General features: G+C 43.9%; 1 protein-coding gene across 11 annotated transcripts in view; it reads left to right on the top strand.

Annotated features, from left to right (window-relative positions):
• ST7 (suppression of tumorigenicity 7) overlaps positions 1-12,603 on the top strand; it is a 279,749-nt gene extending 267,146 nt beyond the window's left edge. For 9 of the 11 annotated variants that reach the window (XM_050785116.1, XM_050785115.1, XM_050785120.1 and 6 more), the window contains 3 exons: positions 1,603-1,695; positions 4,434-4,573; positions 12,259-12,603. In XM_050785116.1, the coding sequence (XP_050641073.1) occupies positions 1,603-1,695; positions 4,434-4,573; positions 12,259-12,354 (329 nt within the window). In that variant the 3' untranslated portion in view covers positions 12,355-12,603. Of the gene's footprint in view, positions 1-1,602; positions 1,696-4,433; positions 4,574-5,362; positions 6,399-12,258 lie in introns of those variants that run through there. The other 2 variants (XM_050785126.1, XM_050785125.1) reach the window with 1 other exon arrangement.
• Positions 12,604-14,680: the final 2,077 nt, after the last annotated feature.

Raw genomic sequence — 14,680 nt, 5'->3', positions numbered from 1 at the left:
TTTGTTTTTGTTTGTTTCTGTTGGGGGTGTTTCGTTCTCTTGAAAGTCTGGTTCTAATGGAGAGATGTTGGTTCCTTGGAATGATCTTTGTGTGTTAACAACCTGTGCAAAGAACTACTCTCTTGCTTGTTCCAGCGGGCAAAAGTCATCTTTGTTTGCATGCAAGAAAAGGTCTGATTGAACTAGGGTGAGCCTTTCATTTTAAGCAGAGTTAAAGTCTGGGGTGTTTTTAATGTTTTAATCTCTGTTTAAGAGGTTTCTGTTATGAGAGGAAAATTGATAACATTTTTACCTCAGCAAACTGCCAGCAAACTGGCTCTGCTCTAATCCCACATTTATAGTGATTTATATTCTCCGTGGCAATGTGCTGTAACCTCAGAGTGATACCACTGCGGTGTAGATTGACTGCATTCCAAATGCTGGAATCACATACATAATGTTTTTACTTTTAAATAATATTCAGACACCAGAATAAATACCATATGTGCACTGATGTTGGTTACAATGGAACCTTGTCATTTCTTGTGAGGGAGAACATTCTTTGTTTCTGATTCCTGTTTGAAATAAGTATGCAAAAGATAAATATGTACATTGACAGCATTTTGAGAAGGCTCTGGTAGTTAAGCAGAGGATGTAGCTATGATTCCTTGAAATGTATCATTTAAAACTAAAAATATTGCTGCATGTTTTACCATCCCTCACTAACATACATGAAGGCAAGGATTGTTATCTGACATTCCCAGAGTAGGGTAGAGCTTTTATATTTTATATCTACAGCAGGCTGTAGTAAGAGGACATCTGTTGAAGAAAAATTACCTCCACGAGTACTGCTCATAGGAACAGTGAGACTAACATGCTGATGACATTGAAACAGGGAGAGTAACACACTTGATCATGGGAAAGAATGGATTGATTGGAAAGCCGTAATTCAGTGTGAGCCCTAATGTCATCTGATGCTACAAAAGCAGAATTTAGGTGACCTAATGTCATCAAAATACAGATAATTAATCTCTCCAGATCAGTTTTCCCACATGATATTTAAGATTTAAACTTTTAATAAAGTTTAGAAATGCCTCCCGAGTTATCGTTTTTAGATTTTTGTTTTTATTCATCTTGATTGGAATTCAAATCCACTTAAACAGTATTTTTTAAATCAACTTGGTAGAATGCCTTTCATATTTGTACATCTAGACAAACTCCAACAAGTCAATCCACATTTGCTTCTTGGGGAAGCATTTTAATCCATGTTTGCATGATTACTATTTGTTTAGCTCTATTGAATTAGTGCCCATAACATTTTAATAATACTTAGTAGATGATGAAACCCTGGGCATTGATACTGATGGCTTCCCAACCCCTCTGCACCTCTGTCCCACCCAGTTTTGTGAGGTTTGCCCAGAATATATAGTGTGAGATGAATGTGTGAGTAATACATCATAATTTATCTCTGACATTTCATCTGGCACATAGCTTGGGTGGGTAAGCCTTGCCTCCTTTGTAGAAGCGTTCCCTGTTATAAAAACGCTCAAACGTCCCTTTTTGCAGTTGGGAAGTTATGACCCAAACATTGGACATCTCTGACCTATTTTTTCTCCTTTTCAGCTTTTCGGATGATCCCTTATCCCTTGGAAAAGGGGCACCTATTTTATCCTTACCCAATCTGTACAGAAACAGCAGACCGAGAGCTGCTTCCATGTAAGTCTCACCTCTCTTCAGCCAGTGAGGGTGTGTGGCGAAAGGTGGGGATTGGAAGAGGTGGGAATATCAATGTTTAGAATGTTCCTTATCTTTTATTACTTTTCTCCAAACCCCTGTCCTTGTTTAATAGCATATGAATTCAAGTGAATTATGTGAGTGGGTTTGGCTTCCTGTTCCTCCAAGTCTCTCCAAATTTATCAAAGGGAAAAATGCCAAAGGATTGAAATGTAACTGAAGAAACCCTATGCACTGATGGGCCGGAGCACAGAGACCCCTGGTTTGAGCGGGTATGTGCTGGGCCGGTCCATTGTGAGGGTTCTGCCTGGGCTGCTCCGCTGGACAGATGTGGTCTGCACAGACTGGAGTTTGAAGAAGAGCTGCTGACCGAGAGGGAGCTGCTCATGAGTCATGGGTGGGCAGGCAGTACCAGGAAGCTGGCACCATGGCCAGAGGTGGAGTTGTGGGGCAGGGCAGTGTGCTCTGTGGTAAGGCTGTGCTCTGGCCAGAGGGATTTCCCATGAGCACCTCGTGGGTTGCATGTAGTGGCTCAGAGTACCATGTGCAGAGCACACGTGCAGCCTCAGCACTGTATGAAAGCACACAAAAGAAAACTCTGCCCTCCACTACCTTACACTGCTAGCAGTCTAATGACCCACACCACATGTGGAAAATATTATTTTGCTTTGCTGTAATACAACATTGTTTTGACAATTCAGGCTAAATGGTTATTATCAAATCATACTGTGTACAAGGATCATGTCAGGCTCTTCATGTGGCCCTGACTTAGGATCTATTTTTCTCCCTCAGAAAATAAGCTCCAAATTTCAGCTCTTCTCCCTTCTCTGTCTTCTCTCCTGCCATCTCTGCCCTTTCACCAGCCCCAGTTATATCAATATCTTATAGCTGTAACATATAAGTACTTTCCCCAGAGGAACAGTGTAACCTTAGAGCCCTGGGTACATAGTAAATTTCCAAACACCAGCATTACCCAGCCAGTCATGAGTCTCCAGCATGGTGGGATCTGGGTGCAGAACTCAATGGCTGTCATCAGATTGAGGTAGCAGGAGGTGCTCACTTGCCTCCTTGCCAGCCAGACCCAGTGCGAGATTTGTTACCCGGGGAACTGGGAGATCCCCGTGATGTGTTCCTCACTGTTCAAGTTTGATTGTGAAAAGAGTCTGGTGCCTCACACATTAGATTTGATTTCAGAAATCCTCACCGTGGGCCCATAGTTTACCTTTTGACTCCCCACTTCAGGGAGATCCTTGTTAAGTTTTGGTTTTCTGGTAAGAAAGGCAGTTTTCTGAAAAGTACAATGTTTTTAAATGTTTTAATCGAGTCCAATTAAGTTTCCATGGGGATAGATTGGTTATTAGAACAAGATTACAGTTCTTAAGAGAAACCTTATAGGGATAATCTTTATAAGCCCGAAATAGAAAATTATGGCTCACATTAATTGAATGCAGTGCTCCAAGTCTGGTCTCCCTCCAAAATCTTTTTTGGTTGGATGTTGAGGGTGAGGATATGAAGAAGGTAGGTTGTTTTAAGTGCTACCCATAATTTGCACATTAAAAGTATAATTATAGCCACATGAGGCCCTGAGCACACTTGCTCTCTGTGTTTGAATTGCAGCAGGCTGACCTACCTGGACGTAGTAGGCATGTTTGTCTGCATGGAGCTCCTCCTGGATCCCCTCCACCCTCAGTATTCAGCCTTGTGGATTACTGTTGAGGACTCTGAGGAACAGGAGCTGAATGATAGAGGAAAGGCCTCTAGATCTTGTATTCCCTGAGGACCATGGAGCCCTCTGGTCCTCTTGGTTAGAGTGGGCTGTTTCTCACGTGCAGTTTCACAGCCTCTCCCGCAGCACCCCCAGCACTTGGCTCTTTCTCCTCCTGCAGGCCAGCGCCATCGACCCAGGCAGTCTCTCAGGCAGCATCATAACGAGCACAGAGAAGGAGGCGATTCTCTTGACCTTTGTACCACAGCTTTTTGGTTTTCCCAAACCCAATATTTGAAATATAAAAGTTATAGAAGGCGCTCTAAAGAGCACCAGCTTTTCTCGTTTTTTGATGGTTGTTGGAAGTGTATTTGTCATCTAGAGTCTCTTACAATTGTGCCAGATAACCCTAGCAGCCTTGACCTTCCCGTCTTGCAGTTTGAATAGACCTACATGTGAGGTCCTCGCTGGATGTGTCTCTGTGAGGGTGGCATCCTCCACTGACATACTTAGAGAGCACCAGGAGAAAATACAGGAGAAACTAGTATCACCTCCTTATAATGACTTTTAAAATACAGGAAGGAAAACATATGGATGGGGCGCCTTTTTTCCCTGTATACTCGATTTTGGATTTTCCAGGTTTTGTACAATGAACACGTGTTTTGTAATTTGAGTAGTTTCATTGTTTTAACTGTGTTTGCTTTTGAGAAAAAAATACTATACATTAGGCATAGGCGGTGCTCCTCTTCCCTCCCATGAAGGGGTGACACCCCCAAATTCGCCCCCTCCTGCCTCCACTTAAAGTGCTGAAGCCTGGCCGGAGACTTGTGACCAGCAGATGGGCCTCCAAAGGCTGGGTCAGATGTTGGCTACGGTTTGTCAGGTGTGCTAATTTTTCATTTCCAATAGGCTTCCAACTCTTTCCCAAGCTCCGGAGTCAGTGCCGCCATATAGACCTTCCCTGAGAATGCGTTTTACTCCAGCCCTGATGTTTTCCTTTTGCTCTTCTCCACAGCTTTCCATGAAGTCTCAGTTTACCCAAAGAAGGAGCTTCCCTTCTTTATTCTCTTTACTGCTGGATTATGTTCCTTCACAGCCATGCTGGCCCTCCTGACACATCAGTTCCCGGAACTTATGGGGGTCTTCGCAAAAGCTGTGAGTGTTTGCCTAGAGGGAGGCCTCGGGGAATGGACGGGGAAAGCCAAGGGAAGCAGCATAAGAGAAACGGGGTTGCCTTGCAGAAATGGATACGAGCCTGCAAAGATCATTGCTCACCATTTAATTTTCATGATCATCAATGGAATCAAAGTGCTAAGGGTCAAATGAGAAAGTGCAGGTTGTTACTGCATGCCTTGCCTCATTTCACAAATTCTCAGCCGTTTCCAAAAAATGCAGGAGGTCCAAAAGGATGGAATGATTTGGGGAATCCTAGCAAATGAAAAATGTGTGGGAAATTATTCAGTTTTCTGTAAATTGAATGACATTATTTCTAATCTTTGGATATCGTGGGTCTTTCCTTAGTGAAGGATGAGATTTACATTTTCAAAGATGATTTAAAAATTTTTTTAAAAGGCTGCAAACCCTTGGCTTGTTTAAGGAATAAACAGAGGGTGTGAAGGGCTTATTAAGAAATAAACTGAAATGACATTTAGAAATATGGAAATCCATTAAGCGTCTTTAAGGAGCTTGAGGAGAGGAGTTTAATAAGAAAAGCCATCTGCATTGACAGCCAAGAACCATTGTTTCTTTGTTGAAAACTGACCATTGCAACCTGCACATGCAGTTGAGGATAAGCTTACTGATCTTGCCACAGATGAGTTGCAAACAGAAGGAATAAGGAAAAGAGTATCAATTGCTTCTCTGGAACTCCATTCAGATTTCAAGGCGAGTGCAATCAGAAAGGACGATTTCTAACTTGGCTGGGTTGATTTAATCCCTTTCCAGATGAGTGACATTTTCTGCTGGGCAGAGTTCAGGGACTGGAATTGCAAGAGTATTTTCATGCCTGTTGAAGATGAACTGGAAATCCCTCCGGCACCTCAATCTCAACATTTCCAAAACTGAACTCATCACTCCTCTTCCCCCACCACCAAAACTGCTCCTCCTCCTGTATTCCTGACCTCCGCCATCCACCCCGTTGCTCAAGCCAGAAACTCAGCAGCCCTTCCTCTCTCACTCCCCACATCCCATCTGTCTCGGCCTTCACAATCCATCAGTTCTAACCTCCTAAGCAACTAGGCCTTCAGTAAATGTGATTCACCGATCTTCTTTCCCTCCTTTTCCCAAAGCATCCCTCTTAGTCTAGGTCCTTGTTATTTCTTGCCTGAACTCCTGCCATAGTCTTAACTGGTCTCCTTGCTTCCTGTCTTATCCTCTACCAGTCTTTCTTTTATGCTGACACAAGAATGGTCATTCTGAATTGCACATCTGAGCATGTCACTTCCCTGCTTAAATTTCTCCAGTGGTTTCTCACTGACTTCAGGATCAAGTCCCAGTTGTTCAGCATGGCATCCAAGGCTCTTTATGATCTGGCCCTTGCTTACCTCTCAGCCTTAGCTCTCCCAACTCTTGCACAGTCACTGCTCTTCAGCCACAGTGGATCACTCACCATTCCCAGATGCACCAGGCTCTTGCACACTTCTGCGCCTTTGCATGTGCTGTTTGCTGTGTGTGGTATGCCCTTCACTGTCACCACCCTGCTCATCCACTCTACTAATGCCTCTTCGTTCTTTTATACCCAGCTTCCTTTAAAGTTCTTCTAAGCTGAGTTAGGTGTCTGTCCTCTATGATCCCGCAGTAGTCCATGAATACGTATATTCTTACATTTATTGTACCGTATTATAATTGTTGAAAACTTGTCTGTCCCATTTAGAATGTGAGCTCCTTGAGAGCAGGACGGTGTCTTCCTTATCTCTGTATCCCCAAGGCTTTGCACAGTGCCTTGCACATAGGAGGTTTTCAATAAATGATTATTAAATAATATATGGTAGTGGTCTCTGCAGAAAGAATCAATGGAAAAATCAGATGCAGCTTAGCATTTTGTTTTCTTCTTTTATGCTTATAATCATAGCCTCTTAGAGTTGAAAGGGACCTGAGGCAAATTGCCTTTAACAGCAACCCTGAGTGGGGGTCACCTAGGCTCATCTTGAATACTTTCAGTGATGGGACGCTCACATATTTATAAACATCAAAGCCCATTTGATTATTGGATGACTCAGAACTTTTCCTTGTACTGTAAAAATCTGCCTCCCTTTGGTTTCCACTTATTCCTATTCTATATTTAGGGTACACCAAAAAGCCCTCCTTCCTCTTACAAATTCTTAGGACAGCTCACTAATTAATGGCCACCTCTAACCAACTACCTGCTTTTTCCTCCGGGTAGAATATCTTGCATTTCCTTAAATCTTCTGTGCATGACATGATTTCTACACCCATTATCACCCATATTGCTGCCTTGGATGTTCCTTAGTTTATGGGCCTACACTACTTGCTATTTTCTTCTACTCCCTAGCCAATCTCTGAGTAAAAGTAGTTGCCAAAGTTCTGAGTGTGACTTAGTAAAATTTAAAATAAGAATATATTTACATTAAACAATTATTGGTCTTTCATGTTTTCTGTTAAATATTTTTAGAGCATACTTGTAAAAATATGTCATTAGTCCAGTATTCTTCATTAAACTGACTGTAATAGCACTTGGTGGGAGTTTTGAATCAATAGAGATTCCCAGCCTCCAGTCTACATATTCACCTGGCCGCACCACCAGAAATCCAAAATCTTGAGTATTAGCAGGAGGAATCTGTATTTTTCACAAAGCCCCCAGCAGATTCTGAGGATGGAGACTGAGGGCATTTTACTGTCTCCTTCCAGGAACACTGCTTGGAAAGCTGAACCTTCAGGCAGCCACTTGCAGCTGCATGGTGTGCCGTCAGAGCTGTTCAGGTGGAAGCTTTTCAGGAAGCAGTGGTTTCCTTGGCTGTACCTTGGAAATATCGAGAAACTTAAAAGCTACTGAGGCCTGTCCCCACAAGCCGAACTTTCTTGGTCTGGGGTCAGCATGGGCAACTCAGTTGTCAAGCGCTCCCCTGGTCACACAGCTGTGCAACCACTGCATTGAATGGAATGAATAATTGCCTGAGCCTGCTTTAACTGGCAAGGGGATTGGGAATGCAGAGGGAAGGACAGCAACTAGAATACAACTGGGTGTTCTCTAGGACTGGCCGTACAGCTGTGCTTCCAGAGTGTCGCAGAGGGGTGTTCATTATGGATGCGGGACAGGACACCACTCCTTTCATGTTTTCAAAGCTTTGGTTTTGAGTATAGCATCAAATGATTGAATAAAATATAAATCTGCCTTTAGGGTCCTCATATTTTCTGCTCTACCAAGGTGTGGTAGTTTGGTCAGCTCCCCATAGTTTTCAAATGTACTTTAGATAAGTTTGCATTTCAACCTCTGTCTGGAGAATCACATTTATCTTGCCCTTCATAAAATGTCTGTAGAGACTCTGTGGGGAAGGAAGATGGATGGCCTGAATGAGACAAGCCCCTTCTCCCGCCGCCGCCTCGACCTGCCCCCGGAGTCTTCTCTGCATCTTCACCCTGGTCACTTCATTAGGCCCCTCCCGAAGCTCCCACCCCCACACCCCACACACCCCACACCCCACACCCCGCAGGTTATCGCAACTGCCCTAGAGGCTGCCTGCGACCATTTGCAGCTTGTGAAAGTGATTTTCTCAGCCCTTTCCTGAGATAATGTCCCTGGGACGATGACCTTTAGTAGATGCAGAGAGATTGCACCGCCACCCCCAGCTGCGGGCTTGGGAACTCTCCAGCGTGTTTACATGGTGACCATGATGTGCGGCCCATAAGGAAGCCCACAGGGAAGCGTGAACCACTGGGAAATAGTGGAAGGAGCAGCTTCCACTGGCATTTCCCCCTAATCTAATCTACCTCAGTGATTTAGGACTAACTCTTCCTAGAATGTTTAGTTACAAAGATAAGCTTGCACATATAACTACGTTATCATTCCAAACCCACCTCCTCACAGAGTGTGGGAAGGTCAGGATTCTGACCCCTCTGTCTTTCCTTCTCTAGTGTCTCTCCTTCCCTGAGACTGAGACTCCTGATTTCTGACTCTCATCTTCACTTATAGGCCTCGACCTCTTTGAAGCCTGATATTGATTACCGTGAAATGTCAATTGTCTGATCGCAGTAGGGCACCTGGAAGTTATTCAGATAAGCGGAGGCGTTTTGAATGTTAATGAAGCCTGTTGGGAGCCGTGACCTTCTAAGTGATGGTGTTTCAGGAAAAGGAAGATCAGGCAATTGAAGTGTCATTCTCTTTTTTTACTAGTTCAGTTGCATTTTCTCACCACGAGACGCTCATTGAATCCTGGGGCATTTTGGTTAAAGATTTGACCATGTATCTCTGCCCTCTGGACAGTTGTAGACATCGAGATAAATAGGCTGTTCCAGGCTTTCTTGGTGTTGCTCATTCAGACTCAACTTTTCAGCAGTAAAGTGCCCCTTAAGTCAAGTGAAAACTGCTGTTTCTCCTTGTGTATTGGTTGGGTCTCCAGCTAAAAAATATTGACTAATTTTCAAACATGCTCAGAAATACAGCTGAGCATCCCAAGCCAGTCATGCACCTCCAGACATTTTAAAAAATATCTCCTGATGGAGCCACTGGCCTTTGTTTGGTTACAAAGTGGAAGGGTTTAGCAACTTCAGACACCTCACTACATTGCCTGCTGCCTGCTTGCAGGTATGGGATGGAAGGCATGCTGTGGGGGAAGGTGGCTTAATAATGAAGGAAGCACATCTCAACTGGGGTTTGTGAAAGAGTAAATTAGGCCCTCTAGGAAAAAGTTCAAGGGAGTCTTTGTGAATTCTCCCAAGGATGGAGCATTCTAGATAGGAGGGATAGAAGAGAATCATTCTATACGTTGGAGGCGTTGGGGCTTAGTATTCTTGTGGGACCTTGTTGAGAAGGGCAGGTGTCACCCAGGAAAGAAGGGGCCACTGTACTTTGCTGTGCAGCATGGGGAAAAGGGAGCATTTATGGACATCAAACAGGATGAAGCTCTCCTCTTGATTTTCAGAGGCCTCACTTTTGTGCTTTTTATCCAAGTCAGGTTAGTGCCCAAAACAAAGCAAACAAATAAAAAACAAAAAAGGCCTTTATTTTAAGCCAACATTGTAACATCTCCATTCATTCTGCAGCTCAAGGTGTGGCTCCCTGAGGTCCGCACATTTTAGTGTGTGTGAATCACCCAGAGAACAGACTTTGAGCGGTGCCTGTTACCTAGCTGCGCTGGCTCATGTTCAGCAGTTGCAACAGCTCCATGGCTGCAGTGGCTCAATATTCAGCAGTTCCTTCCCCACTCAACCACAACTTCAACAGTTCTAAATCTGTTTTTGGCCAAGTCTTCAGGATATAACTTTGCCAGCAATATCACCTTGTTTATTAGGCCCTCTCTTCTACCACCTGTCAGAATCTCTGGTTTATCCAGACCACTATAACACTTTAACTCCTCTTGATGGAGTTGAGCATTATAGACAGATGCTGTGGTGTGTGGAGCCTTGGTGGTCTCTGATTACATATGTGTCTGTGTATGTAGTTATACACATGCAGACATATATAATTATGCATGTACACATATGTGTGTATTTCGTATCATGTTGGGTGAAGGCAATCAGTAGACTTGCTCCATATTATTCTCTTATAACTAGGATTTTACAAATGCTTTCAGAGTAATTGGGCGGTAATTGCTCATTCCCAGGCCCGTTATCTCCCATGATGCCTTCCAACTGCATGCGTGGGTGCACCCAGTCCAGCTCTAAACTGAAAAGGATAGGCCATCTGTTCCGTAGGGTGGTTCTGTGCACTCAACAAAGGATAATTTCAGAAGGTTATCAGAAACTGCCATGTACCTGGCACCCGCTTGAGGATGGCACCGGCTCCTCTTTGCTGAAGCACTGACATGGCTGCCTGTTTCTTAACTGCAGACCCAGCCTGGCACACAGGGCCCTCCCCAGTATCCTTCTAGCCACTTTTGAACTCTACTTCTTCTAACTGTCCTGGCTAAACTGAACCATTTACTACCTTCTGGTCATACGGTTGCTTTTCCATTTCTCTTCTGGCTGTTTACTGAGCCTGCAGGGCCCACCCTGCTCCTATTTCTTTACCATCCTTGCCCCATCTCTCTCTCTTCATATTCCAGGCATCCACTGGAGTCCGTTTTACTTGCCTCATTCTCAAAAGTATTCCTGCTGCTTTCAACAGAATGGATTCTCTCCCTTTTCCAGTCCCAGTGCTTTGTTTGGGCCTCTATCCTGATTGCCATCATAGCCTATCTGGTTATTAGTTTGCTCTGTCCATATCTTCGTGGCCGCCTCCTTCACTGGGCTTTGAGCTTCCTGACAGTGGGAGTTTAGTTTTGTCCCACACCCCTTTCTATTTCACCCAGCACTTAATTGCCTTGCTAAATAAATACATTTAATTGGTGTAAAACACAGGTTGGAGAAGGATCCCAAATTTTATGCTGTCTTGACTTTCCATCTTATGGATCTCGCATTTGATGATCTGGCTATATAATGTGTTGTGGGCCTTCCCAGTGTGAAACTGGTTTTGGACCAGTTCTATGGGTCCAAAAACAAAACAAAACAACAGGAAAGATTCTGGGTTAGCAAATTTGGGAAACTTGCCCACCATACCTCTTCTCGAAGACACACAGTCCACAGAACGTATACCTAGTAAAGGAGCCTGATTTAACTTCATTAAATGTACTAAACTTGCTTGACCTCAGAACTGTGATCCCCTCTGCATATATACACACACATTGCACTACACTTCTATGAGAAACTCTTGGTAGTATGGATGGTGCTGTGTAATGGACAAGGGCTTAGAACAAAGGGCTCCACAGTACAGGAACCAGGTGTTGAACCCCAGTGAGACAATACCTGGGTTCTGAGCAGAGAGAGGGCAATGAAAGCATCCCAACAACTCTCTCTTCCCTGACGGGTAGGGCACCTCTTCTGCCAGATGCTGGATGGGGTGTGGAGTGAAGCTGATTCTTCACAAGAACACAATTAGAATGGATTTGATAATATTTTAAAAAGAGTCTCACGTGAAGCACTTGGCTTTCTTAAAAGACACAGCTAATGAGCTTTATTCTCTACATGAAAAGCAGAAAGGAATTTAGTAACCAAATGAAAGAATTCCCAGAGGTGCACTCGGAACAGCCCCTCTTAACAAGGATCTGTCCTCTATGGAATAGCCTGTTTGCCGCCTTCTTCCAGGGTCCCAGGCATGCTGCTAAACACGTGGCTCAGACAGGAGCCCAGGCTGCTGTTTGGGAGGCAGTGGAATCGCAAAGAAATTCATACACAACACACTTGACCTTTAAAATTGCCTTTTCCATTTAAAATGAGCTGTACACCCAGCTAGATGAGCAGCTGGTCTAAGTTGTCACCATTTTTTTAACTCTTGTGCCCACTTGCCACCAATCTGTCATTCCTGTTTGATGACACCAGTCATCTGCATGGCAACCAGCAGATGCTAAAGACTAGCAGGAAGACCTCAGGACTGTGGGCCACCTGTCAGGGGAGTGAGGGGGCTGTCAGCTGACACTTCTCCCCCTTATCTAACAGTGCTGGGGCCAAGGACTGGAATGCAAGTTTGACCATCAGCTGATGTTTCCTGTAAACATAAAGATGAAATGGTCGCCTTTTGAGACTTTCGTAATGCAGTGACTTAAGCTGCAGGAGTGGGTGGAGAGGTTTGTTTTATAGTCTTGAACAAGGTTTCTGCTGACTTCTGTGTCTGTCTGGTTTCTTTACAGTTCCTCAGCACTTTGTTTGCCCCCTTAAACTTTGTCATGGAGAAAGTGGAGAGCATCCTCCCATCCAGTCTGTGGCACCAGCTAACACGGATCTGAGAGAAGCCCCGTCCTCCAGTCACCTCACCCGCTGCTGCCACTGTCTCCTCCGTGCCAACTCCTTGTGGACCGCAAGAAAGCATGACTTTGAAAAAGGGAAGCCATTCCGAGATTTTAAAATGTTCATGGACTATTCCATATTAAAAGCTGTTTTTGTTGTACAAAATTCATTGATGTTCAGTTCTATTTTATTTTGCCTTCAGAAAAGAAGAAGGAAGTCAAAAATAAAACTTTTGTGTATTGCAGCAATCATTTGTATCCTCCTGTGTCTTCCAACCCTAAAATGGTTGATGTCCCAAATAAACCTTTGGGTTTACCTTGAGTTTCCTGGGAACCTGAATCTGCTGAGTGCCACATCATGGTTTCTCCGCTGATGGAGCACATCTCAGCAGGCCCTGAGAACCCCTTATAGGCAGAGGCTTGGAACATGGAATCTCTTGGGTTCAACAGTACCATCATTGTCAACCCCAAACTGTCCTTCTCGGCCAAATGCACAGAAAAAGCTCACAAGAGGAATCACTGGAAGCATGAATGAAGCAAAATGCGTGTGCCATGGCAGGGTGTTCCGGTTCAGAGACTCCACTTACTGAAGAGTGTTCAACACTGTAGTTCCAGGAATCATTTTGGTTTTGCTGTTTGAAAACTTCTTATGAGAAAACTCCCGATAAGAAGCCACAGACCCAACAGTCTGTGGTAGAACCTGACCAGCTTACCGTCATTGCCATTTTTAAAATGTTTTCTCATAAGGGTACTTTTAAATTTTTTATCATGTTTGCATTCCTGATGCTTCAGTGTGAGCATTCTTTGAGTACTTTAGTGATTTGAACCAAAGTGATCATTTGTCCTCACCACCTTTAAAAGCTTTCCATATGATTCATATCTTGCTTAGCATCTGGCTTTACTTAAGCAAAAAAAAAAAAAAAGAAAAAAAAAAAGAAAAATAAATAAACTTGAATCCTCTATCTGAAGTGAAAAGTACTACTCCAGTGCCTAAAAACAAAGGGCCTGTCCTTTACGAAGCTTGTTTTTCCCCTTATTGAGAATCTGAAGTCTTTCCCCACTAGTGTTAAAATAGGCAGTATTTGGGGAAAGCGCCCGGCCACATCTCCTTCCCAGGGGATCTTCCTACTGGCCCCAAGAGCATAGTCAGGTGAGCAGGTAACATTTAGGTGCACAAGGGCTTTTTATGCTTTTGGCAAACCCTTCTTTGTACCCACTTTGTACAAAGCCCTGATGGGATACGTAGCTAGCTCTGGCTCTTAAAGGAAGTATCTCATAAGAGCTTGAACTCCATGTACACACACCGGTAGCAGGGGGCAGGTCTATCTTGTGGATATCTGCTCTTGGTGGCAGGGGCCAGGTCTATCTGTTTTCCTCTTCTTCCTCTGACACAACTCCCAACATACAGGGGATGTGCAAATGATTTCTTGGATGAATTGATGCGATAGTGATAGGTACAAAGGACCTTTGACCCATATTCAGAGGAGGAAGATGGGTTCCAGCTGAGAAGGACCAGGGAAGGCTCAGAAATGTAATTTTGAGCCAGAAGAAAAAGTGATGAGAATCTGATTCTTTGAATTGATAGATGAGGAAACAAAAGTCCAAAGTCGACCTGCCCAAGTTGGGACTCCAGATTGTGATAAGCCTTGAATGAAGGTTTAAGAGCTCATAGGCAGTGGGAAGTGGAAATGGCCAAAGACATCATTGTTAGAAACCCCAAGTTTTCTGTAATCCCAGCAATTTGGGGAGCCAGGCCGGGAGGATTAGTTGAGCCCACGAGTTCAAGACCAGCCTGAGCAACATAGTAAGGCCAGATCTCCACACACAAAAATTTTTTTAACTAGGTGGGCATGGTGGCAAGTGCTTGTAATCCCAGCTACTTGGAAGGCTGAGGTAGGAGGATCACTTGGACCCAGGAGGTCGAAGCTGCAGTGAGCCCTGATGACACTACACTCCAGCCTGGGTGACAGAGTGTGAGACCTTGTCTCAAAAGAAAAAAAAAAAAAAAAGTTGCAGAAAATACAGCAAAGATATGGAAGATAAGGTAGTTAAAGTGCCTAATGAATTTAATAAGATTTTAGAGCCATTTCATGGAGAAGTGAGGCTTTGAGGGGTAGGAGGAGTTAATGGGAAGTGCAGATGGAAAAAAGATGGTGACAGATGTAGACACAATCAATGACAGATGTGGGTAATACTGTTGAAGGAAATGACAAAGTAGGTAATATTGTTGAAGGAAATTAGTCCCTTGGCTAATAGAGTGTATTAGTCTATTCGTGTATTCATATATAGAAATATCTGGGACTGGGTAATTCATAAGAAAAGAAGT

Source organism: Macaca thibetana, chromosome 3 (assembly GCF_024542745.1).
Source record: "Macaca thibetana thibetana isolate TM-01 chromosome 3, ASM2454274v1, whole genome shotgun sequence".
NCBI classification, from domain to species: Eukaryota; Metazoa; Chordata; class Mammalia; order Primates; family Cercopithecidae; genus Macaca; species Macaca thibetana.
Note: the sequence above shows the minus strand (reverse complement) of the source record. Positions and strands in the feature narration are given on the sequence as shown.